Source organism: Antechinus flavipes, chromosome 6 (assembly GCF_016432865.1).
Source record: "Antechinus flavipes isolate AdamAnt ecotype Samford, QLD, Australia chromosome 6, AdamAnt_v2, whole genome shotgun sequence".
NCBI lineage: Eukaryota > Metazoa > Chordata > Mammalia > Dasyuromorphia > Dasyuridae > Antechinus > Antechinus flavipes.
This window is the reverse complement of record NC_067403.1, coordinates 230,710,235-230,737,450: the sequence shown is the minus strand read 5'-3', so window position 1 is coordinate 230,737,450 and position 27,216 is coordinate 230,710,235. Positions and strand designations below refer to the sequence as shown.

General features: G+C 39.1%; 1 protein-coding gene across 1 annotated transcript in view; it reads left to right on the top strand.

Moving 5' to 3' along the window:
* The window catches only part of TRAF6 (TNF receptor associated factor 6), a 31,993-nt gene extending 7,357 nt beyond the window's left edge, over positions 1 to 24,636 (top strand). Inside the window, 7 exon segments of the mRNA XM_051967667.1 lie at positions 4,258 to 4,579; positions 7,363 to 7,513; positions 8,433 to 8,591; positions 9,761 to 9,832; positions 11,306 to 11,383; positions 11,922 to 12,369; positions 12,372 to 24,636. Of these exon segments, the coding sequence (XP_051823627.1) occupies positions 4,284 to 4,579; positions 7,363 to 7,513; positions 8,433 to 8,591; positions 9,761 to 9,832; positions 11,306 to 11,383; positions 11,922 to 12,369; positions 12,372 to 12,757 (1,590 nt within the window). The 5' untranslated portion in view covers positions 4,258 to 4,283 and the 3' untranslated portion in view covers positions 12,758 to 24,636.
* Positions 24,637 to 27,216: the final 2,580 nt, after the last annotated feature.

Here is a 27,216-nt window from a genome sequence, read left to right as displayed (position 1 = left end):
CTCTCCCACTCGATCTTTGGAGGTCTCATGGCATAGAGATGATGCTGGGCTCTCAAAGATAGAATCAGAAAATAAGCTCTGGCAGCGCCTGCTGAACTGGAAAAGCTGGTCTGGGCCCAGTGACAAAGTATATGCTGTCTGAGGGTGAGCACAGTTCCATCCGGGAGTGTTATCAGGAATAATAGTGGCTCATCAATCTTGCAAACAGAGCAGCCCTCAAGTCAGTTTTGCAGCCTTATCCTGTGCACAAGTTGGAGTCTGTGCCAGTGGAGGAAAGAATGCATACACCGAGAACAACCCGTTAGTTTTTGCAGAATCAATTATTAAATGGGGACATTACCCTCTGGGAAATTTGTATGAAATATTAAAATGCACTCATTTTCAAGTATTTATTCAAAATTAGGATTTTATCAGCGACACTACCTCAAAGTTATATTTCAAGAAAATGAGTGCTAGTCTTGTAAATAAAATGCTGGCTGCAGATTCAGGAAGAAATGGACTCAGATTCTATCTCTGGTATTTACCAGCTGGGTGATTTCCCTGAGCCTCAGTTTTCTGATACATAAAATACAGCTATTACTTAGTGCAGTGGTACTCAAACTTTTGTTTTCAGTATCTTTATCCTATTAAAAATTATTTAGGATCTCTCCAAAGCGTTTTTATTTATCTGGATTATATTTATAGATATTTACCATATTGGAAATAAAAACTATTTTTGAATTTGTAGACCTTCTAAAAGGGTTTCAGAGATCCCCAGGGTTCTCTAGACCATACTTTGAGAACCACTGACTAATGTTTCTGACAGACTTGGTTATTGTGGTGGTCCATGTAGTATCTAAGTGTTTTTGCAAACTTTAAGGTACTCTAAATCATCCCTTTGGAGAGATGAGAGGCCTGCTAGTGGTTTCAGATTTTTTTTACCGGATTGCTTAGTTGTGCTTATTCTTTCCTCCTCCCTTTTTTGTTCTTTAAAAAAAAATCTAATGAGGTGTGTATATATATATATATATATATATGGTACTTTGTAAATTATAAAGTGCTATCTTAGTCATTATATTAAAGCATATTTGTAATTTTCTCCAAAGTCTAGAAAAGGCCACATATGTCTTGCTGGTTAAAAAATATTTTGTCCTTTAATGTTAGAAATACATTCAAGAGGGGAGACTACCATTCTCACTTTAAGAAATAGCAGGATTTCTTCACGAAGAGTGGCACAAGTCATATATAGCAGTCATCTACAATGTTTCTAACAAGGCTGCTAAAAGCAGTTGCTTTTTAGCAGCGTGTCACTGTGAATTTATTTTGCCTATTAATTTTGCTTTATTTACTCATTAAAAAAACATTTAAAGCAAATCACATTTTTACTTGAATTTTTGAAATACTGATTTCAGTCACAGAAAAGAGATGACATGAAATTCGAGCAGGGTATTGTAGAAAGGCATGTATATACATAAAAGAGAAACCTTAGTTTATGGTTTTTTTTTTTTTTTTCCTAAAAAAAACTTTGACTCTGAAACTAAAACCATTGAAGCCAAAGATCAATTGTGCAGAAATTTAAGCAGTAGTAACTACTCTTTTCTTCCCCCAACAGGACTCAGGATGACCTGGGTCCAAACCCTGTCTCAGACCCTTAATGACAATGTGGCCCGGGCCAGCCATTTATCTCAGAGTCTCAGTTTCTTCAGCTATAGAACAGGGGTTGGATTCAGTGGTCAGTGGATTTTAGTATTCATTTGCTTAAATTTTGATTGTCAGAGTTCTTTGATTAATTTGAACTATGATTCTAGATGGCTTGATTCCTAGGAAATATTAATCAGGCTTGTTTTTAAAAATCATTCCAGTTCCTAAGCATCTGCTCAGCAACAAATAAGCTGTTTACAAAGGGAAATTGTATAACATCATGTAAACAAAGGAAAAAAGTCATCCAAGAAAGATACACTATTTAGACCCATTCCCATTTTTTACAAGGTACAATTGTAACTTCCAGATTTCTAACACCAGACAGAAAGACTGACGGAGCAAGAGAGCATTTCTTAATATTAACTACAAAGATTGTTCCAAGAGCCTTGCTAAGTCCTAGGAATACCAGTACTAGCCAAAAGATATCCCTGACTTCAAGAAGGTTACAATTTAATGGGACAAAATAAAAGCTGGAAGAATGAGAAACCTGGGCAGAGTCAGGTTTGAAGAGGGTATGGCTTGGATAGATACTTCTTTAAAGAGAGGTTTTCTGGGAGGAACTTCCTTAGTGGAAGAGGAAGAGACAGGAGTGAAGGCTTTGCCAGCTTGATAAGCCTCTTTGCTGAGGTAAAGGGACCTGTTTTTGTTGTTCATAAAGTCACATATTCTCATCTTAGCTACAAAGTCTTTCTGTAAAATATTTTTAATAAGGTGAAAGTGACTTATAATTTTACTAGTGAGCTTAAAGGCTCTTAGAACTGCAGATGACTGTTTTCTTAACTCAGAACACTGGAGAGAGATGAGAAGAGTGAAAAGTCATAACATCTTAAGTTTTTAGATGAACTATGGATATGGCTTCAAAAAGAATCTTGGTGTCATGTTTCCTAGGTTTCAGTTAATTGAAAGACATTTTGAAAAAGGGATTATGAGTTATTCATAGCAGTTGATGTAGGACACCAGGGGCTCACCTGTATTTCAAGTTTCTCTTCAGAGATCAGCAATTGACCCTTAACATTTTTACAGACATAGACACCGTTTAAGTCTATAATCGCTCATCTCCATTCGCCTGCTCTGTATCTAGCCATGAACTGACAGCTCTGGAGAGGAAAGTGAGGCGGGTGGCCTTGCCCAGTGCTTCCGCTAAATCCAGGTCACTTGCATGTCATGGCGTCACTTCCCTGAGGTCAGGGTCCTCTTTGAGAACATATTCCAGCTACACCAGCCCTGACTGTCGCCTTGACTCAGCCTGCCATTCCTTGCCCTTGAGATACTCCTTCTCCCTCTCTGCTTCCATGCTCCCTTCAGAGGTGTGTCACCTTCTACTAGAGGTCTTCTCTGATTCCCAACCCCCACACTCTCCCCATCCTTCTGTGTTTTATGGATGCTAGATCTAGCTTATTTATCATTGTTATGTTTTCTCCTCATTCTCCTGTTGGCTTCTTATCCTCAGGGTTGGCACAAGGTCAGCTTTGAGTAAAAAGCTTTAATAAGCACTGTGTGGGCCCTGTGTGGGCCCTGTAGCAGTGCCTCCTGTAACCCCAGCTGCAGAGGCTGCCCAGGCTACTGGTCCTGAGCTGGGAGACAGTGCTGATTGGACACCGCCCTCTCTCTCTCCCTCCCCCCCCATGTTTGACATTGGGTGCCTGCCTGAGAAGGAAAGAGCCAGTCTAGGCCCAAAATGAAGCAAGCAGATAAAGATTCTCTCCTCGGGGATGGGGATGGGCTCGGGAGTATCCCCCACTTCTCTCCCGGCTAAGATGGGGAGACCTGGTCTTGATATTAAAAATACAACCATGCGCTCCTGCCTGCATGTGTAAAGCTCTGGCACACACACACGAGCAGGGCTGAGAGAACCGGGGCAACCAGCAGTCTTTGCCCTGCAGGACGAGGGCCGTGTGGGAAGGGGCTGGGACAGCAGAGGGCCAGCCTCGAGGCAGGAGGCCATTGCAGACACTTGACCAGGTGACTAGGGGCCAGTTACTTAATCCTCTGATCCTGAGGGGTTTTTGGCCTCAGAATGAGGATGAAAATAGCAGCCCTACTCAGGGCCCTTGTGAGATGTTTGGGTTTGGGTTTAAGTGTAAATTCTGTGTATCGTCTGCTATCGATCACAGAGAGCTTCATGGAGTTAGAGCCAGCAGGACCTCTGGGTCATCTCAGATGATTCCCCTCAGCTGTGGCCTCAAGAGTGTGAGTGAGGGGCCCAGGATCACCTGGCTCTCAGTAAAGGTCAGAGCTGGGCTGCCAAGGAAAGCCTGCCCCCTTCAAACGTAGCCCACCCTCCACTGCGCTTTATTACCATTCATTTGGTATTTGTGAAGTACCTGTGGGTGTTTGAGGTATTGGGAATCCAGAGGTGCAAAGTCTTATTCTCAAGGAACTTGAAACTTAGCAGAGAAAAGGCATATCTAAAAACAAGCCTCCAAGGGAAGTTGGGGGACCCTGGGGATGTTTGAAGAGGGGGGGGTGGGAAACGACATCTGAGCCGAGGTTTGAAGGGATGAATTCTTTGCTTAAAGGCAACAAATGCTAAGTAAATTAAGTTTTAAGCATTTTTTTTCCTTGCTATTTTTGCAGAGAAATTGTGTGGCCATTTAGCAAGTATGAGTCTGCTAAATTGTGAAGACAGCTGTGGTGGCAACCAGCCGGAAAGTGATTGTTGCCCCGCCATGGCCAGTGCCTGCAGCACCGGTGCCAAGGAGGACAGCATAAACGGGAGCCCCGTTCCTGGGAACCTTTCCAGCTCCCTGATGGAAGAGATTCAAGGCTATGATGTGGAGTTTGATCCTCCCCTTGAAAGCAAATATGAGTGTCCCATCTGTCTGATGGCGTTACGGGAAGCTGTGCAAACCCCATGTGGCCATCGCTTCTGCAAGGCCTGCATTGTCAAGTCAATAAGGTAACAAAACATGGAAAAGAGCTTGAGTTTCTCAAGAGCTAGTTTTACTGGGTAAGAAGTTGCATAGGTAATATAGGACATGGAACAGTAAGCTGAGAAAGCTGGATTCTGTTTCCAGCAACAGTTGTTAAGGTAATTGCCATATCCCCCAGCTTATAAAACCGTTTCTTCCATATCTTCTTGTGAAGAAAGAGAAAAATCATCATACATAGTTTACTTTTTTTTTTTTTTTTCCCTGAGACAATTGGGGTTACACAGCTAGAATGGGTTAAGTATCTGAGGCCACATTTGAAGTTGGGTCCTCCTGACTTCTGGGTTGGTGCTCTATCCACTGCACCAGCAAGCTGCCCCAAAGCTTTACTTTCTTCTAACATGGCAAGACTGGAACACAAAATAATAGCCATAAACTTAGAGCACTAGTGAAAAATCAAATTGTTAATCAGCTTTCTTTGTAAATGAGCTTTCAGTATAATTTTAATATCTGACTCAGCTTGACCATGTTAGTAATGCACAGTAGTAAGAATAATTTACCCATATACCCTTTCATTAGCAATTGATACTCCAGCTATAAATAGAATTTCTATGAATTCATTAAAGTTCCCCTTCTAAGAAAACTAATTTCTACTGCATCTCTATATACTAAAAGCATCTCTAACTATTTTAGGAAGTTTCTTTTATAAAAATTATAAAGTAGTAGAAACTCAGCTATAGATGAATAAGTCACCATGGTTTGCTACAAATTACAAGGGATAATCTTACCACATGTACACACAAAAAATGAATGGCTTCATTCCAATGACATTTACTACTACTGCCCCCTCTTCCTCTTCTTCCTCCTTTTCAAAATTCTTTTAAGATCTATGGGAAGTAGTTGAGTAACTGGTATCTTTATTTACAAGTAAAGTACAAATTAATGCTCTACCTTTTTGGGGCCATAAATAGTTGATAACCTCTTCTGGGTTCCTACTTTAAAGCAATGAATCTTCTTTTGAATTTCAATGACTTCTTTAGTACTTTGTGGCAGGTATATTTCCCAGGACCCCTCTCTGTAAGCCTGAGCAGCATCTGCAGGGTGAATTGAGATGCTCTGTTAGGACATTACTTTAAAAAAGCTCCCAGGAAACCAAGCTTGTTGGTTTAGCTTTTGCCTTTGTTGATTCCCCTGATGCTCCATCAGGCAATGTGCATAGTAAATAGAAGTAGGGTGTGGGTATCGAGTTCCTCTTATTAATAAGTAGAAATGTATGATGTCTCACCAGGTGTCATCCAGGCTTAGAAAGCAAGGCAAGCTGAAGCTTTAAAAAAAAAAAATTTTAACACATTTTTTTTTTTTTTAACACATGATGGGACCAGAAAAAGAAGCAAAACCCACAAAAGGAAATTGGAGCATTTTCTTTTTCTACATTCCCTTCTAAAACTTCAGCTATCTGCTTGTACTCACATTGGTGCTCATAAAAATAATGTCATCTTGTACCATCACCAGCTACTGTTTAGCATTAGAAGACCTGAATTCAAATCCCAGTTCTACCATTTCATTTTCACATGACTTCTAGGAAATCACTTTGTCTCACTGTGCTTCTGCTTCCTCATCTGTAGAATGAGAGGGGATACAGTGTGATCTTTAAGGTCCCTTGTAACACTATGTAACCAATGGAGTGCATCCACTCATCTGAATCTAATTCTGTTTCTTTCGAAAGGAATTCTGGTACTCCAGGTAACGGTTTGATATTTTGTATAGATACTCTGTCTGTTTTCTATGTGATTTGTATGTAATTTTTTAATTATACCATACTTAATCATTTCATGCTTCAAGCACCACCTTATTCACTATGAAGAAATCTCAATGCTGCCTAGATAAGGGATCCTAGAACATGCATCAAGAGTATGCTTAAAGTTTATGATAGAAGTGGTAGTCAGTGGCTGGGCAAGAATGATAAAGAGTTTAGGCCAGAAATGGTAAGTGCCTTCACGAGAAACGAGAAAGTCCTAAAATATCAGGACTGAGGATAAGAGGTGAGACCCGGCACCAGGGTATGCACACCCTAATCATAATGGCTCTGCTCATCCTGTATTTTCTTCACAATAATCCCGTGAAGTCTAACAGGATGGAAGGAGTCTTTACTCTGCTCCTCCAGCTTGCAGATGAGGAAATTGAGACCTGGAAAACTTAAATGACTTGTCTACATTTATGTGAAATTGAGCACCTGCAGAACTTACCCGTCCCCTGCTGGCTTCAAATCCATTCCTCCTCCTGTTGGTTTTCTTGAAATCACTCCCATTGCCTGTGCCAAAGCTTGGATCATCTTTAAGGCATGGCCAGTCATCAGAATGCCCCCAAACAACTCACTAGTTTGATTAGACAAGCCTTACGTGGGACTCTTGGAAATGCCCTGATCCTATTTAGTTGAATCAGGGATCTTAGCATATCCTTTAGTTACTAGGTTTGTTGTGACTGAATAACAAGGCTGCCTACACTGCCCAGATTCTGTCTGCCAGTGAGTTTATTCATGTAAAGGGTCCACATCGCTTATGGTATCAAACAACCCCATGATTTTAAAAATCCCTTATTGCTTTACACCATGAAGATGGCATATGATTGCTCCGTTTCCACTGGTTGCCATAGTTGTTTTTGTTTGTTTGTTTGTTTTGGTAATACAGTTGGTTATTCAATACCATGTTGTATAATGGATACTAAATTGAGAGTATATGTGTTTGTTGGATGATAGTTAAGTTTGAATTACCCTCTGATAATTTGACACATTTTTTTCATCTATTTATTGTAGAGACGCGGGTCACAAATGCCCTGTGGACAATGAAATACTGCTGGAAAATCAACTATTTCCTGACAATTTTGCTAAACGGGAAATCCTCTCACTTACAGTGAAATGTCCAAATGACGGTTGTCTGCTGAAGATGGAACTGAGGCATCTAGAGGTGGACTGTAAATCTCTTTGCTATTCTGTCGTGCTTCCAAAACAGTTTACTTGGCAATTCTTCAGTTGTTGGTGGGCTACCACATACGCCTGGAAAGAATCTGACCTAGCAAGGAAAGAAAAGCCAGGGTTCTTCCTCTTCCTTCCCCAGATATTCTTGTCCGATCTGCAGCCATGCTGGCCTAGGCCTTGCAGATGCCACCCTTGATCCCCAGACTCCCATTTTGGCCACTTTCCTAAATTGTGCACTTCTTTGTTAATGAGGCGGGATATCCCTATGTCTTGTGAGTTAAAACAAGTCATGAAAGTACCAGTGGCGTTTGCTTTGACCCAGAGTAGTTTTAGTGATACCACTCGGGCCAATAAGTGGCTTAACTACAAGGCTTATGTTGCACTCAAAGTTTAATGACTTGTAGTCAATTTTCCACTGCTCCTTAGAGCAGCTCCTCCTTTAGGCCATTCACTATGAACATTGCGGGTGCTTTTGTTCTGGGATTTTGAATAATAGCGTCAGACCCTGGACCTGTGGTGGTTCGGTGTGAGGAATTCCTGGCCCAGGAACTCTCTCTCCAGCTCTTCAGGTCCCTATAAAGTCCTGGAGAGTGGCCTACAGCCCGGGGCCATGCAGCCCTGTGTATGGCAGAACCCAGGTGGGAACACAGCTTCTTCTGATCTGGAGACTAGCTCTTTTGTCTCTGCATAGATGTGCCTGGCCAATCTGCATTTGTTTATGAATTTTAAAATCAGAACTACTGTTTGAAAGTACTTAGTAAAGCAGCCATACTCTTTATGGTCTTCTCTGGGTTACACAATACTCATGCTCTCTCATATCTGAATAACAGGTAAATCAGCTTGCTGAGGGTAGGTGGAATTCTTGATTGACGGAGAGTCATCAGTTTTCCTTTTGTTTTTTTTTATAGGATCACCAGACACATTGTGAGTTTGCACTTGCGGAATGCTCACAGTGCCACCTTTCCTTTCGGAAATATCTCCTTCACAATCATATGCTCACGGAGTGTCCAAGGCGGCAAGTGTCATGTGTGAATTGTGCTGCCCCGATGCCATTTGAAGAGAAAGAGGCACGTATTGACCTGGGTTCTATCATGGAATGAAAGCACCGAGAGGCTGTTATCATTGATAAAATTAGAGCTAAAACTCTGGGTCTCCTGACCCACCCCATCACAAGACTAACTTTCATAGTTTGCATTATCTGGTGATGTTAACTCTTGATCGTTACATAGTTCCTTAGAGGGTGCTGCTCTCTAAAATGGCTTGGACAGTCAATGGTGCAGTGGAGAGAGGGTAGGACTTGGAGCCAAGAAAATCTGAGTTCAAATGTAACCTTGGTTACTAGCTGTGTGACCCTCACCCTGTCACATAACTTCTCTTTGCCCGAGTTTCTTCACCTGTACAATGGGGATTGTAATAGCACCTGCCCTTCAGGATTGTTGTGAGGATCAAATAAAATAATAATTGTAAGGCTCTTTAATATAGTGCCTGGTGAAGAATAAGCAATATGTAAATATTGATTATAATTTTTCTTTTTCTACATTCCCTCTGTTTCATAACGATGAGACAAATGAAATTTGCTGACTTGCTGAAGATATTAAGGAAGAGTCACTCTTGCATCATAATTAGAGCAAAATCATATCAACTTCCTCATCCCCACATCAGTAGATGTAGAATCAACATGGAATGCTGATTTAGATCGTTTGATTTGAGGCATGGAATTTGATTTTCCAAACTTGAAGATTCTTCCTGTTGATAAGGGGATTTAATAACGGGATTTGACTTGCAACAGTGGAGATAAAATGTAGCAAAACTCATACTAGGAATGATTCCATTTAATAAAACAAGGTTTCATTAGGAGGCTTCATGCTGAAGATGGAAATTTGGGGGACGAATTGTCTGTGGGGAATTGGAAATAGTGCTTATACTAAATCCCACCAGCCTCAGTTGTGTCTTGTTAGCTAGTAATTAAGGAAAAGCTGAAGAGCTACTGCATTTTGGTCAGTATTCTGTTCAGAGAACTAGAATGCTAAATCAGTATTATGAATATCCTAATGAATATCCTGGGGAAATGGAAAAGTAAATTCTTTGAAACCATTAAAGTATTTTGTGCTACATAAATCTTACTATTCCCGAGTAATTTGGGCTAGGTGAAAATACTTGCTTAGTTGGATTAAGATACAAGAGAGCTTATGTTTTGTTTTGTTTTTGTTTTTTTTTCTTTTTCTCCATAATGTAGTTCCATGACCAGAACTGTCCACTGGCAACAGTCTTCTGTAAATACTGCAACACCATGCTCATCCGCGAACAGGTAGAACGATTTCCCTCTTTCTCACAAATCCAATGGATTTCTTCATTGGAAATGAGAGATCCACAAGTATTTGAAGTAGAGGGGCTTCATAGCACAGCAGGGGGTAGTGGAGAATGCTAGCAGTGTCAATCACTTTCTGTGGATTACTCAGAACTCTAGAGGCACGAGCCCAGAGAAGGCTGAAGTTGCAAGGCCATGCCTTGGGCAAGCTGGCCTGAGTGTTACCATCTGTAAAATGAGAGGGTTGGGCTGATATTAACACTGAGCATTCTCATCTTCAAGTTAATAAACTCAGAATTTTGTTTTCGATAAGCCTCTGCTCTGCTAAGTATCCTGAGAGAGATAGAATCCATCCGAGAAGAGGAAAGTGTAAGATAAGAGCAAGTGTAACAAGTTCCATAGTTTCCTGTCTTTCTTTTCCTTTCTGCTATCAGTTAATTGTAGGCCCTGAAGCCTAATAAGAAGTTGGTACTTAGTCCATCGTAAGTATGCCTTAGGTATCATGCTGGCCATCCCAAGTGCGATGGGAATATGGTAGATCAGAGTCTCTGACAGTTCTGTCTCATTCCTGTCTTAAGACTTTGGGACAATTCAGCATGAAATCTGCCAATGCAGAGATCATCTTCTAATAATTTGCTCAGCAAGTACTAGGAAAACTCAACTTTTCCATTTGATTGATTGTGTTGCTGAAATGACCATTTGAGTTTATTTCTAAAAGACAAAAGTATCCATTTAATACACTACATATTTTTCCCCATTTCTTATATCACAGTTCCCAATTCTCTTCTCAGAATTTATTCTTTCTTTAAAGAAAAAAAACATCACTTTTGAGATCTCACAAAATAACTACTCGCACCAACCTTAGCCTGTAAGTAGAGTGTGCCATTAGAGCAGAAGCAGCAGCCATTCAGGGACTATTTGGAGAAGTCTGCTCTTCCTACAGCATCAAGATGGGGCATCAGGAATGAGAATCAGGATATGTGTCGTTAGAATTTGTCACAGCGCCAGGAACTTTGTGTGAAGTTAGCCAGTGGAGCTGAGAGGGCCATGCGCTCGTGGCAAGCCTGGGGACAGTGGACAGAAGGGACGGAGGAGCAGCAAAACGGGGTAGAGGGTTGGCAATGTCCCCAGCTCTGGACCCTAGCAGTCCTGCTTTAGGTGGCTCTGAACCCTGTTACCCACCAGAGCTGTGGATTCTTCTGTTACTTTACAGTCCCTTCAGACATGGCTCTTCCTTCTGAAAACCACTAGAGGGCAGTCTATATCAACAATGGGACTGAGTTTCTTGTCTTCTCAAAAATCTAATTTGTTGGAATACTATGGGACGCAATACAATTTAACCTGCAGTGTTTGATGTTGAAATTGTTTACTGATGGTTTACTCGAAATTGAAATAGTCACTTTAAATGTGATCTTTACTGTCTGGAGAAAATTATTTCTTGCAGGAAAATTGGTTTGTTTTGTTTCTTTCCAGATGCCTAATCACTATGATATAGATTGCCCAACAGCTCCAATTCCATGTACATTCAGTACATTTGGGTGTGATGAGAAGGTGAGTTTTGTTTTAAATATCAAGAAAAACTCTTCTCGTTGCACACGTTTAACCTCTATCAGATTGCTTGCTGTCTAGGGGAGGAAGAAAGGGAGAAAAAGTTTTTCAAAGCTGAATGTTGAAAACTTATCTTTGCATATATTTGGGAAAATGAAAAACTATTATAAAAATAAAAAAATGCTTTCCTGTTAAATTGTGGCATTTATGTTATTCAGCAAGATGCTTCAGAGAATCTAGTCTTTGGTCATTGGAAATTCTAAGTAAACCATAATTATCAGCTTTCAGGAGACAACAGGATATTGTCGAATTCAGAAATACCTTTGAGGTTTGAGGCTCATTTTGCTGCTCTCTAAAATAAAAGTTTATAATAACCAAACTGTCCGTCTCACAAAGTTGTTGTGTACATAAAATGCCTTGCAAACTTTAGAGTGATAGATGTGTTCATTATTTTCATTTTTCTCTTTTATTCTTTTAGATTAACCCTTTCCTCATTCTTTTTTGGTTTGACTGTTCCATCTATCATCGGTTTTTGTTCTAGATGCAGAGGAATCATTTGGCACGCCACCTGCAAGAGGATACTCTGGCTCATATGCGCATGATGGCACAGGCCATCCAGAACATCAGCATTGCAGCTTTCGATCCGGGGATGTCCCGGATCCCATCAGGATGCCACCAAGAGGTTCAGAACTTCCAAGAAACCATCCAGCAGTTGGAGAGTCGCCTTGTGATGCAAGACCATCAAATCCGAGAGCTGACAGCCAAGATGGAAACACAGAGTGCTTGCGTAGGAGACCTCAAACGGACCATTCGAACCCTCGAGGATAGGATCGCTGAGATGGAGGCACAGCAGTGCAATGGCATTTACATCTGGAAAATCAACAACTTTGGGATGCATTTGAAATCTCAAGAAGAGGAGAAGCCCGTGGTCATCCACAGCCCTGGATTCTACACTGGCAAACCCGGCTATAAGCTCTGCATGCGCCTTCACTGCAGCTGCCCAGCGCTCAGCGCTGCGCTAACTACATTTCCCTTTTTGTCCACACGATGCAAGGTGAGTATGACAGCCATCTTCCCTGGCCCTTCCAGGGCACGATACGCCTTACTATTCTCGATCAGTCTGAAGCCCCGGTGAGGCAGAATCATGAAGAGGTCATGGACGCCAAGCCAGATCTGCTGGCCTTCCAGAGACCCACCATCCCCCGGAACCCCAAAGGCTTTGGCTACGTGACTTTCATGCACTTACAAGCCCTTAGACAAAGAACCTTCATTAAAGATGATACTTTACTTGTGCGTTGTGAGGTTTTGACACGCTTGGACATGAATAGCTTACGGAGGGAGGGATTTCAGCCACGCAGTACTGACGCAGGGGTGTAGAGCATGGCCCCTGGCTTATGAAAACAGACACCGTCTAGAGTCCACGGTCGCCTTACCTGGCTTATGCCACAATTGTATCTTCTAGGCTTTATTTCTGGGTGCCTGTGAAGTCAATTCAAGAGCCTCAGCTCTCTAAAAACCTCTAACCAATGAAACACAAACCAAAACAATGGTTTAAAGAAAGAGTATTTCATTACTCGGTCATAAATTCTGTGCCATTATCTAAAAATCATTAATCAAAAGTCTTAGTCCGTATCATTATCCCGAGTCCTCACTCTTTCTGAGACAATCTAAATTGAAACAGTTTTCCCTTAGATATGAACACTTTGTCTGCTTCTACAAAAGAATGGAATCCGAGATGCCTTTAATGTATTTTAGCTGTTTTGTTAGTCTAAGGATGTCTCTTCTTGTTTCTCAGATCAAGTCAGAAGATCAGCACCAAAGGATTTTCCTATGAACTTTACCCAAAGGATGTTATGTTATTTATTATCCAAAAGCCATGGTAAAGCAATTGAAAGCCTCTTCTTCTCTGGATAATCATAAATTTCCTTCTAACCATGTTATTTTGATGATATCAGACTTAAGTAGATTGATAATCACTACTGCCTTACCTACCCAGAAAGAAGAGATAGAAATTTGAGTTCTCAAAATTTTGACCACCTTTTAGCTCTTGAGATCTGGGGTAAAGTTCCCATTTGCTGCTTTTTTTTTCCCAGGGAATTTCTAGCTGCAAGCACAGTCATTTATAGCAGTCTTAGATTTGTTTAAAACTGAGATGATATGTATTTTTATAAAGAACTTTGAACTTCACAAAAGGCTTTTCCCACTGCACATGTGAATGTTAGAGACTTTGAATACTCATTGCTGAATATTCTTGCAACTTAATTCAGTGCACTTTTCTTTGAAGACACATAAGAACATTTTTGCTTTCCATCTTCTCTGTACTGGCCTTTTTTGGTGTCAAGAACCTTATGGATAATAGTTCTGGAATCTTTTTAAGTTCTGTTGATAAGATGCTACCCCTGCATACCCATTAGTCATCATCTGCTGAACTAAGTATACAAGCCCCTATGGTTGTTTAAGTATACAGCCCCTGTGGTTGCACCTAAGTATGCTGAACTAAGTATACAAGCCCCTATGGTTGTTTAAGTATACAGCCCCTGTGATTGCACACGTGCACGTGTGGACAGTGCACATCCACTGTCCAGTTATATAAACCAGTGATTCAAAGCTATTTTGGGATATTTATGACAGGATTTTTTTTGAATCCTTGTCATATACTTATGATGCTGTTACTTTATTTTTTTTTTAAGTAAGGCAGATTAAGATTAATTTTGATAATTTTTTCAATTATCCCCCTAAGAGGGAGCCTAGAAATCATTAAATGGAAGTAGGAATTTCTGAGTGGAGACAGTTCTATTGTCCATTATTTGGAATGATTGTCTCACCTCATCAGAACCATAGGATCTGAATGAAAAAGCTTAAAAAGGTAACACTGAATTCACTCAGTATTTCTTTACATATCCTTCTAGAACAATAATGACAGGCATAAGGAATGGGCCCGTGGAGGCCCATATAGATTATTTGTTTAAATGTGTTCAGTAGTGTATTAGAAGTATTGGATCTTGACTGTTGGAGCAAAATCTAGTTCTGAACATTAGTCGTTACCATATGAGTTTTATACAAACTAATGACTCACGAGGAGCTGAATAGAGAGAGTGGCTTGCTGATCAGAAAAGAATAGTACAATAGAATGATAAATGTTGATTAGCTGGGGCTAATTAATTTTTATATTAAGTTTTCTACCAATCACTTATTTTACTAATGCCCACCCCAAAGCAAGGATACTTATCGTTACAAAAGGAGGATGGGAAACAAAGCTAAAGAGAAAGCCCCCTTCCCTGTTGTACCAAAAGCAAAATAAAAGGGTAGATTTCCCTTTTTGTCTCCGACATAATCCATGGCCCCCATGGTCTACTCCCTCACTGCTTTGTTATCTGCTCTTTGACCAGACCACTCTCTGATTCCCTGGCTCAGGAGCACCCGTGACCCTCTTCCTGTCCCCAGGAGACGCCAAGCAAGTGCTGCTTGATTGCCACAACCATTTTGGCTTTGGGTTTCCTCCTCTCTAAAATGAGGAGGTTCCAGTATGTCAGACCTTTCTGTGAGCGGCAGGGACCCCTGTGGCAAGAAACCAATTATCCTGAAATACAGATATCAAAATATTTTATAAAAAAATCAAACATATGCACTCCAGGTTAAGAATCCCTGAATTAGATCATTTCTAAGGCCCCTTACATCTCAAAGTAAGGGATTTCAGAAATTAAGTTCTGTCTCTGACAGTTCTCATGAAGCCATCACAGCACTGAAGGAGGAGGCTTACACTGGGCAGTTAAATCTGGAGACAGTTCTCTCTGCTCTCTGTCAGTGTATGAAGTACCTGTTGGCTGGGCTGCTGCTTCTCTAGGGGCTGCTCTTTCTTCGCTCATTACCTTTTCCTAAATGTATATGAGGATCATTACAGAGACTGATGATGGAGTCATCATCCAAGATGGAGAGATGTTTTTGGTCAGGTCTTCAGGCTGACCTTGATTCAGAACCTGCTAAGTAACAAGCCAATTTCCTCTTTTAGTCCTGCTGTGCCAAAAAAAAAAAGTGGAAACTCCCTAATTTGACAAGTTGGCAGGTGAAGAGATGGGCTGTATTTGTGTTTTATTAACTGACAGACTGGTTGCTGCTCTCCAGTTTATGCTTCTGCATCATCTGGGGTCAGCTAAAATAAGCTCCTTTTGCCACTTCCTCTTTGGGGAGAGTCGTCCAAGATGGTGTTTATCCTCGGCTTGCTCTAAGTCACACATTGGGTTGTTGGCTGAGAGAGTAGGGAGGTAATTACATGTCAGTAATTACTTCTGCCCTTAAGCAACCCTTTTTTTGGTGACATAACGATAATCTTTTTTTCTTAGGGAATAGGGAAGATAAGATCATGAAGACCAACTTGGCGAGAATTGTTGAACGTGAAAAGGGAAATATGAGTCTCCAGGGATTATTTAGAAAAATTGTGCTTTTGCCACAAAATTTATAATCTTTCACTAGATTTATTCATCATTTTCAAACCAGAACAGTTTGAAATAAACCAGTCCTGTGCTTAGTAATCTCCTGGACCATCAGCATAAAAAAAAAGAATAAATATCATGCCCAACCAGTTGCCCACTACATTTTACAAGTTTTTTTGCTCAAAGTTCCTAGGATCTTTTCTGTTTTACTAATACATATTTTACCTTTCTGGAGAAAATTTTTAAAAATCTTTTTCACTTTTTTCATTTAATTCATTATCATAGAATTGGCAAGGCCCACAGTTAAATCCCTTTCTGAAACACTTTTTTTTAATCTCTTGGGAAAAAAAATACCGTACCTTAAAAGCCCTTTCCAGTTAGGTTTGTTTGTTTGTTTTTTAAATAAAATACTGCAGTGCTCTATTTCCATGATGACCATTTCCATTAGGCCTGAGTAGCTGAATGTGTTCTAAATTCTTTAAAACAAGATTGATATGTCTTTTCTGTTAAGTATTGTGTTTTTGGCCATGCTCCTTATTAGCTGTGTGATCTTGGGAAAGTATGACCCTCCTGAGTGTTACTTTCTTTCCCAGCTCATTGCTTCCCTCCCTCACAAGGTGATGTGAGGATTAGCAAGATACAAATGTGAAAATTGGTAAACTACTGTGCTATGCAAATGTAATTTAATTGTGAAGATGACAAAAATTGTCATCTGGAGGTGTTTTTGTTTTGTCATGTCACCTCATAGTTTTGCTCCTTTAAAAAATGAGCCTTTGACTATTAATGGAGACCAGTGTGGTAGTGATTACAAATTCCCCAAACCTATTATTGTACTTGGGAAGCCATCTTCCAGTTTAATGCTCGGACAACCTGACAACAGGTGTTTTTATTTCCTTCTCACTATCTCTCATCTTTCCTCTTTAAGTTCTCCTATAAATTTCATTCATCCTTCCTGTAGAACTCTGCTGTAGTACCTTATGGCCAGTACGTTGGAAGACCTAATCAAATCAATATAGACCCATGAGTTTAATCATACTGAAATAGTATAAGGAGATCTTTTGATCAAAAATGAACATGTGTAAAGAGATATTTAGCTGTTTGTGTCACGTCTTTTCCATCTTAGTCATCATGCTTCATTTTTATTACAGAAATAATGTTTTGTTTTGTTTTAATGTAAGGCTATTTTCTCAAAATAGCTATCAGAATCACATACAGAAAAGTAATTCTGGTTGGGAAAGATTTGAAAAGGAGTCTGCAAAATGGGAACATTCGACTCCAAGGTAGTACAAAGGACATTCTTTATATCCTATATTCTAACCTGCCTCTCCATGTAGGATTGATCCTGGCACTAAAGCATAACTCCAGTGCTTCTACAGCAGTTCTCTGAAAGGAAGATTGTTTTAAACATTGTTGCCCCAATCTTTGCAAGCTTGCCCTACAGCTACCCCATAAATTCTCCAAGTGAGTACTGAAATAGGTCCATGGTGAGTATGGAGGAGCAGGCAGAGATGGCTTCTGCAAGTACTTTCCCTTCATTGGTGCTCAGAGGAATATGAAACTTAGTGCCGTCTTGCTTTCAAAGGGAAAAGAGTTGACTGATTTGCAAATTAATTTCCCTTGTAAGCAAAGGTTAGTAACATTTTCAGAGCTTACTTTCAGTGAGGCTTCCTTGGAGGTCAGTTCCCTTGAATTCCATTGCTATTGAAAATGAAACAGTTATATTTGGGATGTATATTGAAGATGTAATTAAAGGATTCTAAAATGGATTTAGAAAGTTTGTATTTTCCATACCTAATGCATTTTATGGTTTTATTTATATTTCTGCATGAAGAAATACTTTTGTACATCACTGTGGTGTAAACTATTTGCTTTTAAACAAATGCTGTTGGTCATGAATAATGACTTGGAGGAGCTTTTTGCACTCATTTTGTGAAGTGTCCAGGTTCCCAAAATCCTGCATCAGGAGAGATGAGAAAATATTGACTGGATAAGCCGTCATATGAAAGCAAAGGATTGGATTCTGAACATTGAGCAAGGAAGTCATATACCTGGGAAAATGTTTTGTGCCTTTTAAAGAAAAGACACCCTATAAATCCAAAGAATGTTTTTAAAATAATCATTTATCCATAAATGGTAAGAAAAGCTCAGAACTGATCAGACCTTTTATGAAATGAAGCACATTAACACACCAGTGGCCATCGATCATGTTTTTTGAGATCGCTGCTTTAGAAGTTTCTGGCTTAGCACATATACACATAGATGCATATGTGTAAAATACCACATAAGTGTAGATAGGGATATAGATATATGAATCTATGCTTGTAGATTCTAAAATGTATAAAATGATGTATAAAATAAACCTGCCACATAACTGCTGGGATCTAGTTTTCTTTAAGTATTACCTGAAACTCTTTGCAGCAAATTACTATTTAATTTATGTTTGCTCACATGCAGAATTACCCAGCCTTGGTTTTGTAACACCCCATTGGCTCTCTAATTATCAGAGATCTCTTAAAATCCTCCAAATAAAACTTTAATTCACTCTTAGGTAGTAAATAAGTGCCTTACCAGCCCTTTGAGGGGGCTGAGGCCATTGTCAAATTCCAGGAGGACGGGGATTAAGGACGGGCAGAAAAGCTGGCTGTGAGAACCCAGAGAGGCTGTGAATTTGTAGAAATTGTACAGGGAATCAACCTGGTTGTGAGCTCCAGCCTGGACAGGTTTGTTATCTGGGCCCACTTTGACCCCATGATAGATTGAGTGGGGAGAATTACCTAGCTTAATCCCTTTCAAATGTTTTTTTCTTTATTCAGAAGCTAGGAGGAACCCTAATAATTAGCCAATTTTCCACTGTTTTGTGAGTGTAGCTTTTAAGAAGCCTGTGTTTCTGGTTCTGGAGAGACCATGATGTTCTAGGATAGGATATTTACGCATGACTCTGATGGCCAAAGCTTTAAACAGCTAGAGAATGGACAAAAGGAGAAGTGATCCTTGAACATCTTCCCTTCCTTTTTCTACCCCCCAGCCCACCTCACTTTCATGAATGTCTTTGGGAAAGGCGCGTGTCACACTGGCAAAGATAAGAGACCTTTGCCCCTTGCCCTTCCTGGTCTATCTATTGCACTAGTCTGATACTAAAAAGCTGTATGTCAGTTTGTATTTTCCCTTGTAAATGAAAAATTATAACCAGCATTTCTAGAAAAAAAATGTTTAAATTAATAAATTGTTTTAATGTTATAATCAAGTTGTTGTGATTGGGGGAAGGGCACAATGTAAATAAACTGATAAGGAAGAGGTACAGGAGAGCTAAGTTGCAAGAGACCTTGAACTCATTTATGTTCTGCGGTTCCCTCGTTTTACCACATGTGACTGAGCAGAAATTAGGTTCATCTTGGAAATGATGGCGCATTCATCCTGGTTCATGGAGAAGAGGGGAGAGCATAGGGAGGCTAGAAGGAAGGAGGAGGAAGGAAGCTCAGATTTGTGTCAGGTGATGGCGGCTTTCTTGCAGGACACATATAATGTGTGCTTCTTCCTCTGCCAAAATGTATCTGCCTGCCTCATTTCAAGTGGCCGTAGAAAGAAAGAATCCTAGACAAGTAACATTACAAAGTCTGCATTTGGATCAGAAGATGTAGGTTTGATTCCAGCCTCTCTCTACGAGTCACCTAACCTCTCTGGACCCCATTTTCCTCATCTAACAGGGGACTGGACTAGGTGGCTTTAAGAGCTCTTCCAGGTCTAAATTTGTGAACCGTTTTTAACAGGCTTCCCCCACCATCACCTCTTTTTTGCTTTTTAAAGAACAGTTTCCATGGCAGGGAGACACATTTGTATAGTCCTTCCTAAATATCCACCTACTGCATTTAAAATGAACCAAGTAATTTCAGAACTGAGGGACACAAACACTTCTAAGACATTTTGTAATAAAACTGAGCTTTTCAAAAAAGCCTTTGGGGGTGAATGTTCCAAGAAGAAAAGTCATCAAAGACTATAATTTTTAAAACACTCGCAACAAGTTATTTGGGGTAAGATTTGCCTTTAAAATCAGTCATTTCTAGTCCAGTTTCTGTTAGTCTCGTCACTTTTTTAAAGTCCATATAAAGTTGCTTTAACAAAAAAAACCAAAGAAATGAGAGTAGTGTTACTTTATAGAGTCAACTTTTTAGTTATCCATACTTAAAAGAATAGAGCAGTGATAATTACAAGCAATGGGAAACCCAAAACATTTGTATTTGACTTCAGAATGTGTTTTTGTGCTTCTATTTGAATATATGTCTCATCTTCCAGGAAATTATGATATTCCAAGGCAAATAATATAACTAAACATACTCTAAAGATGACTCAGGGATCCTGGAAGATTCTCAAGCAAGCCTGTTCTTATTTGTCTACTCAATTTCCTGCTCCTTATTATAGGCTGGAATCAGAAGACACCTCTCAGATGAACAGAATAGGAAAGCTTAAAAGTAAAACATTTCTTTTTTAGCTTTCTGGTCCTCCTATCAGCTTTTCCATTTGTCCCTCGTCCATTCAGCTGCCAGTCTTCGATTTATTATCTTTATAACAGTTTCTTACAAACAGTTTATAACAGTTCTTACAAACAAGGCATTTCAATGGCTCCTTTTTTGCTTTCCTAATAAGTTTCTAACTCCCTAATGTGGTATTTGTTATATTCCAGTCTGGGACCACTCCACCTTTGTTCCAGCCTTATTTTATACTATGACCTCATGGTCTGGTCAAACCATTGCTTGGGCCCTGGACTTTGATGAATGACATTGTTGATCACCTATTTTTTTTTAATGCTCTTTCCTCTCCAAGTTTTCTGGCTTGAAGTCTCCAGACAAGTCAGGAAGACAATTCAACTTCAGACATTTTCTCTCTCTCATCTTGACTTGATCCAGTCACTTAACCCGTATTTGACTCAGTTTCCTCACCTGTAAAATAGAACTAGCTTAGTAATGCCTAAGTCCTAGGGTGGTTGTGAGGATCAAATGAGATATTTGTAAAAAGAGCTGAGTGTGTAATGAATACCATAGATAAAGAAGCAATATCAATACTAAATATATGTGTATCAAGTGATATAGCATCCAGATTCCTAGAGGAGAAATTAAAAGAGCTGCAAGAAGAAATAAACAATAAAATTATACTGTGAGGGATCTCAACCTTGCTCTCTCAGAACTAGATAAATCAAACCACAAAATAAATAGGAAAGAAGTTAAGGAGGCAAATAGAATTCTAAAAAAGTTAGGTATGATAGCTCTTTGGAGAAAATTGAATGGAGACAAGAATATACTTTTTTCTCAGTGGCATATGGAACCTCTGCAAAAATTGACCATATATTAGGGCTAAAAACCTCAAAATCAAATGCAAAAAGGCAGAAATAATAAGTGCAATTTTTTTAGATCATGATGCAATAAAAATTACAAGCAAAAAGGCCAAAGGAAAATAGACCAAAAATTAATTGCCAACCAAACTAACCCTAAAGAATGAGTGGGTGAAATAACAAATCATAGACACAATCGATAATTTCATTTAAGAGAATGACAATAATGAGACAGCATACCAAAATTTATGAGATGCAGCCAAAGCAGTTGTTAGGGGAAATTTTATATCCCCAGATGCTGACTTGCATGAAACTGAGAAAGAGAAGATCAATGAATTGGGCTTACAACTAAAAAAATCTAGATAAAGAACAAATTAAAAGGCCCCAATTAAGTACCAAATAGGAAATTCTGAAAATAAAAGGGTAGATTAATAAAATTGAAAGTAAGAAAGTTATTGAATTAAACAAAACTGAGTTTTATGAAAAAACCAACAAAGTAGATAAACCTTGACTTAATTTGATTAGAAAAAAGAAAGGAAGTCAAATTGTTAGTATCAAAAATGAAAAGGGAGAACTTTCTACCAGTGAAAAACAAATTAGAGCAATAATTAGGAGTTATTTTGCTTAACTATATGTCAATAAATCTGATAATCTCAGTTTAATGGAGGAATACTTAGAAAAATATAGATTGCCCAGGTTAACAAAAGAGGGAATAAATTGCTTAAATAGTCCCATTTTAGAAAAAAAGTTGAATAAGCTATTAATCAACTCCCTAAGAAAAAATCTACAGGACCAGATAGATGGGTTTACATGTGAATTATACCAAACATTTAAAGAACAATTCCAATGCTATATAAACTATTTGAAAAAATAGGGAAAGAAGGACTCCTACCAAATTCATTTTGACACAGATATGGTACTGGTGCCTAAATTGGTAGGATGAAAACAAAAAAAAATAATTATAGACCAATTTCCCTAATGAATATTGATGCAAAAATCTTAAATAAAGTATTAGCAAAGAGATTACAACAAGTTATCCCCAGGGTTAACCAAGTAGTATTTATACCAGAAATGCATAGCTAGTTCAATATCAGGAAAATTATTACCAAACTTAACAAAAATCATATGATTATCTCAATAGATGCAGAAAAAGCATTTGATAAAATTCACCACCCATTCCTATTAAAAACACTAGAAAGTATAAGAATAAATAGATGATCAGTAGCATCTATTTAAAACCATCAGCAAGCAGTATATTTAATGGGGATAAACTAGAAAATAGTTTTGTTTTTTTTTCTCCCAATAATGTCAGGAGTGAAACAAGGTTGCCCACTATCACCATTACTACTCAATATTATATTAAAAATGCTAGCTTTAGCAATGAGAAAAAAAAAATTATCACTCTTTGCAGATGATATGATGCTATACTTAGAGAACCCTAGAGAATCAACTAAAAAGCTACTAGAGACAATTCACGATGTTAGCAAAGTTGCAGGATACATAATAAATCCACATAAATCATCAGCATTTTTATATATTACCAACAAAGTCCAGCAGCAACAGATACCAAGAGAAATTCCACTTAAAATAACTGTACCTAATGCAAAATATTTGAGAGTCTATCTGCCAAGGCAAAGTCAGGAACTATATGTACACAACTACAAAACACTTTCCACACAAAATAGATCTAATCAGTTGGAAAAATAGCAAGTGCTCACGGGTACACCAAACTAATATAATAAAAGTGACAATACTACCTAAATTAATCTACTTAACCAATTTCATACCAATCAAAGTCCCAAGAAATTATTTTACAGACCTGAAAAAATAATAACAAAGTTCATCTTGGAAGAAAAAAAGGTCAAGAATTTTAAGGGAATTAATGAAAAAAAAAATGCAAACGAAGTTGGTCTAGCTGTACCAGACTTAAAACTATATTATAAAGCAGCAGTCGTCAAAACCATTTGATACTGGCTAAGAAATAGAATAGTCAATCAGTGGAATAGGTTAGGCTCACAGGACAAAATAGTCAATGACTATAGTAATCTACTGTTTGACAAACGCCAAAACCCTAACTTTTAGGATTAAAAACTCATTATTTGGCAAAAAAAAAAAAACTGCTGGGAAAATTGGAAACTGGTATGGCAGAAATTAGGTATTGTACCATGTACCAAAATAAGGTCAAAATGGGTTCATGATTTAGACATAAAGAATGATATTATAAACAAATTAGAAGAACATGGGATAGTTTATCTCAGACCTATGGAGGAGGAAAGAATTTGTGACAAAGAAGAACTGGAGATCATTATTGATCACAAAATAGATACTGATTATATTAAGTTAAAAACAAACAAAACCAGTGCAAAAACTGGGGAGAAAATTTTTCATTCAAGGATTCTGAAAAAAAGCCTCATTTCTAAAATATATAGAGAATTGACTCAAAATTATAAGAATTCAAGCCATTTTCCAATTAATAAATGGTCAGAAGATATGAACAGACAATTTTCAGACGAAGAAACTGAAAACATTTGTACTCATATGAAAAGGTGCTCCAAATCACTATTGATAAGAGAAATGAAAAATGAGGTACTCTGAGATACCACTACACACTTCTCAGATTGGCTAAGATGACAGGAAAAGATAACGAAGAATGTTGGAGGGGATGTGGGAAAACTGGGACACTGATACATTATTGGTGGAATTGTGAACAGATCCAACCATTCTGGAGAGCAATTATCAAACTGTGCATGCCTTTTGATCCAGCAGTGCTACTACTGGACTTATATCCCAAAGAGATCCTAAAGGAGGGAAAGGGACCCACATGTACAAGAATGTTTGTGGCAGCCCTCTTTTAGTGGCCAGAAACTGGAAACTGAGTGGATGCCCATCAATTGGAGAAAGGCTGATAAATTGTGGTATATGAATATTATGGAATATTATTATTCGGTAAGAAATGACCAACCGTATGATTTCAGAGAGGCCTGGAGAGACTTACATGAACTGATGCTGAGTGAAATGGGCAGAACCAGAAGATCATTATACACGGCAACAACAAATTATACAAAGATCAATTCTGATGGATGTGGCTCTTTTCAATAGCAAAGTGATTCAGGCCAGTTCCAAAGGACTATACTACTATATATGAATAATCAGTTAGTAATGAAGTAGAGTAATGAAGAGAGCCATCTGCACCCAGAGAGAAGACTGGGAACTGAGTGTGGATCACAACATAGCATTTTCATTCTTTTTGTTGTTGTTTGCTTGTATTTTATTTTCTTTCTCATTTTTTCCCTTTTTGATGTGATTTTTCTTGTGCAACATATTTGTAGAAATAGATATAAAAGAATTGTACATGTTTTACTTATATTACATAACTTACTATCTAGGGGAGAAGGTGAGGGGAAAGGAGGAGAAAATTTGGAACACAAGGTTTTGCAAGGGTGAATGTTGAAAATTATCCATGCATCTATTTTGAAAATAAAAAGCTTTAATAAAAGGAAAAATGCCGAGTGTGTTACCTTGCACATAGTAGGAACTACAGTACATAAATGTTTACTCCTTTGCCTTCCCTTACTGTCTCAGTCCCTTTGATTGGTTCTTTATTCAGGTCAGACCCACTAACAGGGTGAGCCACAGCCTGGGTCCTCTTCCTCTTCTTCCATAGTACTTAATAATCTTATCAACTGCCATGATTCCACGATCATCCCCATTCTAGAGATCCCCAAATCTACTTATCCAGCCCTAACTTCTTTACTGACCTCCAGTATATTTCTTGGATCTCTCCAACTGGGTACTGGTGGACAACTTCTACTCAACTTGTCCAAGATTGAATTCATTCTCTCCCAAATTTATCCCTTTCAAACTTCCTTATCACAGTTGAGGGCACCCCCATTCCCCCACCACCAAGTCTCATAACCTGGATATTCTCTTTTACGTTTCACTCTCATCCTCCATAGCCAGTCTCTTGACAAGGTCCGCCATTTTGCTTCTGCATCATCTCTCTTGAATGTACCCTTCATGGACATTACCACAGCCAGATGCCTAGATTATTGGGATATTGTGTGTGTGGGGGGGGGATTTCCTTCCACATGTCCCTCCCCATTCTAGTCCACCCTTATTAAAGCACAGAGTCACCCATGTCACCTCCCTACTCAATTAACTCCAGCAGCTCCTTATCACCTCTAGGACCAAATACAAGATCCTCAGTTTGGCATCCAAAGCCCTTCATAACACGCGCTCCCTCCATAGCATTGCATTCTTAACCTTAATTATCCCTCCTCCCACTCTAACCCCCCTCTCCCCCCCACGGATTTTGTGATCCAGAGACTCGCCTCCATTTTTAGACTCCAGGAATTTTCACTGGCTGTCCACCAGGCGTGGAATCTCTCCCCAAAGCTCTCCATTCTTTGTTTCCCTGGCTTCCTTCAAGTACCATTTAAAATCCCACTTTATATTGGATTTAACATATATTTTAACATGCATAACATATACTGGATTGCTTGCCATCTAAGGGAGGGAGCAGGGGAAAGGAGGGGAAAATTTGGAACACAAGGCTATGCAAGGGTCAATATTGAAAAATTATCTATCCATATGTTTTGAAAATAAAAAGCATTAAAAAAATAATTTAAAAAATAAGGGGCAACAGTGGATAGAGTATCAGCCCTGAAGTCGGAAGGACCTGAGTTCAAATCTGTCCTCAGACACTTAACATCATTTCCTAGTTGTATACCCTGGGCAAGCCACTTAACCCCAATTGCCTTAGCAAAAATAAATAAATAAATTGATCAATTGATAAATAACTAAATAAATAAAAAATAAAATGAAATCCCACTTTATAAGAAACCTATTTAATTCTGGCATCGTCCTGTTTGTTATATCCAGTTATATCCTGTCTATCTGTAATTCATTTGTACATGGAGTTTACACTATAAGCTTGAAAGCAGGAACAATTTTTTATGACTATTTTTTACCACTCTGTATCTCAAATTCTTAACCGAGTCTTGACACATAGTAGGAGTTAATCAGTGTTTATTGGCTACCCCTATTCCTCTGCCCCCGCTATTTATGATGCTTAGAAGCCTCTTGTTCCCACCCTTCCCTCACTGGTCTCCTACCATTCCTTTAAATTTTCTCTCAAATACCATTACCTCCATTTAAATCCTTCCCTAATTCTCTCAATTGGTAAATATTTCTCCCACCTTGGACCTCATACTCTCTTGTTCTGCACCTCTCATATACATTCCAAGCTACAGTTATTTGAATAAAATCAAGGTGGGGGGCGGTAAATCCCACTGTACTAATTTTTGTAGGATCATAGATAATTTCCTTGTGCCTCAGTTGCTTCACCTGTAAAATGGGACTAAAACAGTGTGTCCAGTTGCCATAAGCAAAGTGCTTTTTTGTGATTTTGAGCCAGAACTGGATGACTCCATCAATGAGATCTCAAAAGATGGGCCTTGGGAAGCAGGGAGAGCTTGTGGGAGTAAGAGTCTGAGTGGGTTCATTGTTTTGTTTTCCCCGGGGAAGACTGATTACCCTGGTACTTCAGTCACCCCAGACCAGACCCAAAGTGAAAAGGACAGGGAAATTGACAGGTGCCAACCTGAGAACTACCTGGCAGCAGGTGGCAGCCACGATCCATTTTCTAGCTGGGCTGAGCATCTCTCCCCATCCCTCTCCCAACTTTACAAAGAAATTTAGCCAAGCCCCGTAGGGGAAACATTGATTCTTATCTGATGGCAGCCAGCCCCAGTGCCTGCCAGAACAGCTTGGTACAATAGGAAGGAGTTGTATTTAGAGGCAAAGAGTGCAAATCACATTTTGACTGCTACTTTATTGGCTAGGCCATCTCAGATTTGTCTTCAATGCTCTAGGTCTCAGTTTCCTTATCTGTAAAATGAGGGAGCCTCCACCAAATGGCCCCTAAAATCTCCTCCATATATAAATCTATGAGCCTATGAAATGGTCCCCTCCCTGGAGGAATATCTCATTTATATGCAAAATCAATCCAAGATGATTTTGGTCACTCTGTGAATAGATACCAGCAGACTGAACCCTCTTCCACTCTCCAGGGCCTTAAATCC